This window comes from Mytilus galloprovincialis, chromosome 3, assembly GCF_965363235.1.
Source record: "Mytilus galloprovincialis chromosome 3, xbMytGall1.hap1.1, whole genome shotgun sequence".
In the NCBI taxonomy this organism is placed as follows: domain Eukaryota; kingdom Metazoa; phylum Mollusca; class Bivalvia; order Mytilida; family Mytilidae; genus Mytilus; species Mytilus galloprovincialis.
The window spans coordinates 25,802,891-25,808,890 of record NC_134840.1 but is presented as its reverse complement, the minus strand read 5'-3'; the positions used below and the strand labels follow the sequence as shown (position 1 = coordinate 25,808,890).

At 33.3% G+C, this 6,000-nt stretch overlaps 1 protein-coding gene across 9 annotated transcripts in view; it reads left to right on the top strand.

Moving 5' to 3' along the window:
- Positions 1-903: 903 nt before the first annotated feature.
- Positions 904-6,000, top strand: part of LOC143067531 (uncharacterized) — a 64,518-nt gene continuing 59,421 nt past the window's right edge. For 6 of the 9 annotated variants that reach the window (XM_076240858.1, XM_076240855.1, XM_076240864.1 and 3 more), the window contains exon 1: positions 904-1,596. In XM_076240858.1, the coding sequence (XP_076096973.1) occupies positions 1,039-1,596 (558 nt within the window). In that variant the 5' untranslated portion in view covers positions 904-1,038. The remainder of the gene's footprint in view (positions 1,597-6,000) is intronic. The other 3 variants (XM_076240856.1, XM_076240859.1, XM_076240857.1) reach the window with 2 other exon arrangements.

The window sequence follows — 6,000 nt, the reverse complement described above, 5'->3', positions numbered from 1 at the left end:
TAGGGAGCATGTACTTTTATTACTCTTTTATTTTACTTAACCCCTCCCCCTTTTTGGAAGGCCTCTGACAGACTGGGTGAGCGTAAAATCCAGTTATCGATAGCCGATGACAAACAAGTTAAAGCTAAATGATTCATTATTATTACCAACATAAGTATTGCTGTCGTCCACGCTGTTTTGAAAATGATTACAAGTGCAATATGTTTTTTTCATTCCCCTTAATCTTGAATTTTTGGTCAACCAAAGCGGCTTGTTAATCGTCTGATCCGAAATTATCTCATTGTTTTGTAGCTTTGTTATCAGAACAAAGTGATTTGAGGGTTTGGATGGGGTTAAATGATTAAAGAATAATGCCCTTAAAAAATGAAGATTAGAGAATAACGGGCAAAAAAAATGAAGATTAGAGAAATGCGTGGTGCAATTTTGTTCGTGTTGAAGTATTTCATAGAAGAGTATAATACCCATTTCCTATAAATCGACAATTCCACCAGACTATGACCATATTCTTTGTTTAAGTGGAAATTGATGAAATTGTATCATCGAAATTCCGATGTTGACATAGTTTTATTTATTGTTTCCCTTCTAATCAATAATAGCTTAACTACATATGTATACACGTCAGGGTAAATCATAAATGCAAATATAGCTTAAAACTGCCAAATCAATAGCCTATTAGCAACACCATCGAACTCTCTGATCTGATACGGCATTGACAACATTTAATAGATATATTTTCTTCTTAATGCATTGATGTTTAATATTTAATTTGATTTAATTTATAATTATAACCTTGTCACGCATAAATATTTCTTCTTCGTTTACCGTTACGTAGTAGACTTTGTATCTATATTGTACTGAGGACAATGGTTGAATGATCAATCCATCTCTGAATAGAATTGACTTTGCCTATGGCTTCTTCAACTATATAATTTTGCGTATAGATGAAATGGTATATACAGAGAATGCCATGTTTGTGGTTGATTCTTTTGTTAGATAGGATTGATAAGAAAAGCACCACTTGATGTCACTTAAAAGAGAATGGTGTTGGGATTGAGCGATAGAATTCCAGAAGAAGATGAAACGAAAAGTCACGATGAAAAAAGGGACGAAGAGACAAAAGAAAATAAACCTCAGTCTCAATATACCAGAAAGGAACTTCAAGACCAGTTGTGGAAGACAGTTGGAGAAGGTCATTCGGATTCACTTACTAAGTTGCTGAACGAAGCTAAAGATTTTCTAAACCTGGAAGAATTACTAAATGAAGAGAATGCAGACTTCGATGAAGACGGAAATAATCTTTTGCTCTATTGCATTAAAGAAGGATGTGACAGTGGACCGTCAATTGGACGGCATTTTCATAAGTGTGTTGACATTTTAATCGGAAATAATGTAAACATAAATCATATGAACAAGGCAGGCCACACTCCACTGTTTGAAGCCGTGTTCTACAAGAATACCCATTACATTACAACGTTACTGAACCACAAGGCAGAAACGGGTCGCTTTGACCAGGATGGTATAGATCCTTTTCACTTAGCTATTCACTTAGGATATAAAGATTGTTTTAATTTATTGGTACATCATGAAGAAAAAGAGGTAGGTTATCTTATTAGAACAAGAATCTTAAAGACCGGTAATTATTAGCCGAAAGATAACTAAAGGTAGACCCATGACTTTGGATGTGGCGGTAACAAAGGGTGACTGCATCTATTTTTTATAATCTATAAAATTGAGAATGAAAACAACAATAACCATTTGGAGACTAGTCTCACTTGTAGACTAAGAATTTCCTGTCGTATTTTGTAGTCACTTGTTGTTTTCTTTCTGGTCTATACTCAAATGTGTTTACATTGTTCAAAAGAATTTAATTCTTCGAGGGCGGATGTTTGCTAAATCACTTACCAAAGGACCATACGAACCAAACAATACAAACCGTATTTGTTTACAAGTTAAATGAATTAAACAAACGCATCCACAAATGGTACAGACTTTAGATACAAAAAATTATAAACTTTATTTCTATATAAACTTGTAATCTGACTTTTATGCAAGCCGGTGAAAAACTATACAGGCGATAACACATGATGATAGACTATATAATAATCGAGTCATTGCTTCTTTTCAGGGCATTTAATTTCAGTTGCTGACCCATATAGAAATATTGATGACTTTATATAATTAATAAATTTTAGATTTTAATAACCGTTTGTCCCTTTAATATATGATTGCTCTAATTGTTGTCCTTTGTGTTGAAAAAAGAATAGTTTCATCGAAGAACTTAAAACACTGGATCCAGTGTCATAAGTTCTCTGTGCATTCTTTAGAGGTAGTTTGGGTTATTTGTTTCGTTTGAGAATACGGTCTGATTGTCGTGTTTAACCCACATCTTTGTTTAGTGTACGTTGTAGTCATTCCCTTCGGTTAAACATACCTTTTTCAAAATTTTCGCCCTTAATTTTTTGTTTAACAAGGTGTTTATACTTTCAGTATCTGCCAGTTTCACTCGAAGCTACTTATCAATGATTTCTCCTTTGCATATTTAAACTAACAACTTATGCTGATACAGTGATTAACTTTTTTTTATATACCACGGATATTACTGAGAAACAAACCCACTTGATAACTAACATTGCCGAAGTATGCGGCTAATATATATAAATAAGAAGATGTGGTATGATTGCCAATGACACAACTCTCCACAAGATACCTAAATGACACAGAAATTAACAACTATAGGTCACTGTACGGCCTTCAACAATGAGCAAAGCCCATATCGCATAGTAAGCTATAAAAGACCCCTAAATGACAATGTAAATCATTTCAAACAACTATAGAGTTTGGGACAGATATTTGATTTTCTGGATTGGGAGGGGAAGGACTAGGAGGAAGATGATTTTGCAAATTGAATACACGCATTTTTCACCTGTTTATCTAATTCATTTCTGTGGAGTCATTAATGCTTAATTTTAATCCATCCTTGTCGGGTGTATAGAGAGGAAGGCCACTCTTTTTTCCATAAATGTATTCATAATAATTGGAAAAGGAGAAGATGCATTTTCTGACCGACTAATCGTATAAGTTAACCTTAGAAATCATGTATACATTTAGCTTTTCATCGACACATTGTATTATATTTCAACATTCTAAAACATATACTTCTTCCAATGTATTCATTGAAAATCTTTTCATAATGTAAAATAACTTGTGTATGGATTTTGAGCAGTCAGTCCATTTCTTTATGTAGATTTCTTAACACTTTCTCTGTTATACAATCAATAAATCACATATTAATCAATTAGACTATACCTGCTTCAAAAAGGGTAATTTAAGTTTATTGAAGTGTTTCTTTACAGAAAGGTGCAATTGAACACAGTACAATACACAATGCAGGGAGGAAAAATAAAACGATCAATTATGTCCAGTCCAGATCAATATATAAAGATCTATCCCATAACAACTACTAATATACAATGAAATATGAACCGTACCCCTTTAAACTTAAACACAATGCACATTTTGTCGTTTACATATTTAAAATCCTGACTTGGTTTCCCTTTCTCTACACCCTTAATACTTGCCATTGTATTAGCATTATAGAGTGTCGTTTAATTTAACCATACACTTAAATTATTGTTTACAGGTCAATAACAAAATCTATAATTTGTCATAATAGATACGCGAAAAACACCCTTTTACCTTTATTTCGAGTTACTTGGATGTTGTTTTCGCTAATCATCGAAAAATGTTAATTAATCATTTATTTCTTAGTGACGGATTTCATTGATATTTTGGATTTCAACTAGACATAGTTTTTTCAGATGACTTTTGGTAAGCCTTTGTTTAAATATATCCGTTAGAATGTAATCCATATTAGTATAATATATATACATATATAGTAAAAGATATTGTATACTGCCTCTTTTTCGAAATGTACAGATTGAAAATTAGAACCTTTCTTATATGTTCAACAAAGCAAGCACATGGCATATAAAACCGGCAATAACATACATCAATTCAAGTTCCTTAACCAAAGCATATAGTATGCACAGATTCAAACAAACATTATTGTGTGCCAGTGACATACTAAATAATACACTTTTTTGAGGATCCATCAACTTTAAAACATGGTATAATATCTGGAGGTATTGCTTTGGTTCAGATTTATTTTACCAATTGTAACGCTACATTTAGATTTTTTAAAAGAAGCTTTTCGATGCTTTGTCGTACTATTAAAAGCACGAAAAGGACAGTCAAACCCCGTTTGTCAACTATCAGACAGCACAACTAATATAAACGTCTTTACTTCCATGTTATCATGGTGGTTGCCTTCCCTATTAATTATTATCATATCATGTGAATTATTATAACTTTGAGAAATATATGACTGATATATATATACCAAACATCCGACAAACAACTATCCGAATGTTCACTCTCATCCTAAAAAGTCTGTAAAACTATATTATAGTATAAAATTAGGAGATGTGGGTATGATTGCCAACGAGACAACTTGTCTAAGAGACCAATGATTTGTAGGTTAACAGCTATACATCACCGTATAACCTCCAGAAATTATAATTAACTATTAGTCTTTATAGCAAGCTATAAAATGTCCTGACACAACAAAACGTAAATGAGGGTTCAGCACAACAACAAAAATAACAATTTATATAATTTACAGCAATGAACGAGAGACAACTTGATGAATTACATGCTTCTGCTTGGGACAGTTACAGCCATTTTTAAAATGAGGATTTCCAAACCAGGATAAGAGGGGGTTCCAACCATGCACATGTCTCTATTCAAAAGCACCGATCGTCAAAAAAGGGGGATTTCGACACCTGGACCTACTGGACCCGCCACTCTACATACATAATGTGGCATGGTAAAATGGGTTTGTGAATGGCCATTCCCTTATACCCGGGACAGCAGTGTCAGAGCATAAAGAAAAAAATCCGTTGAAAAGGGCTTGACACATCTGATTGGTCTATTGCTCAAAACAACTAAAAATAACAACATGATAAATCATGTATCCGAGACATATTATCAATCAGTTCACATCCAATGGATTCAGTTAAAGATGTCATAAACATTGTAGGAAAACATGACCCAGTGCAAGCCCATACTATAAGTAGCAATCTGCAATTCTGTTTTGATTAGTTTTTAAAATTCGTTTTTCGGTAGGGTTCATTTAGTCCTTTATATGAGAGGACAATAAGTATAATGGTACTTTGATTTCAAACCTCCCACATCGTTTTCATAACGTTCTTCTTATCGCCTCCTGACTGCAGTCCATTCAACTTTTTAGAGATTTGTCGGTTCACTCCACCACATGTCCATTTATTACGACAATGATGAAGCATGGTAACTCTTCATTATGACGATGTACATTTTAAAGGTTTACTACTATTTCACTCCCCTACAAAGTTTAACAAGAGCTCTTTGTTAACAAATCAAACAGAACTAGGATAAAGGAAATTAATCATTCTAGAGACATTGAGTGTTTTAAATAATTTAACGTATATTGCAGTTTTATGGTTACACAACGGACCACTCAAGTTAATACTTCATTAAATCCAATTCTAAATTCAAGTTCTGCGCCTGCCCTTCGCAAACATACCTTTCCCGAGTTGTCTGTATGAGGATAACGAAATCAGAGATTTATATTTTGATAAGATTGATAAACGTGCAAAATGTACGTTTCCCAAATCGATGTTCAATATTATACAATTATTTCCTTTTGATTAGGTTGACATAATGATGTATCAACCCCAGGTATATGATAATCACCGAGGCCAAATACTTCTGGGTACACCGCGGCAAACCGGCCCGAGGGTGAATGTCTTATCTATGGGGTTGATAAATGGGCATATCAACTGATATCAAAAGTCAATAAATGTTTTATTACATTAATTTTTTATCCATCTCCTATTTCTAGTATTTGCTCAAGATATCTAATTGCTCTTTTTATACTAGATTTTGCAGTGGCTAAACTTTTAC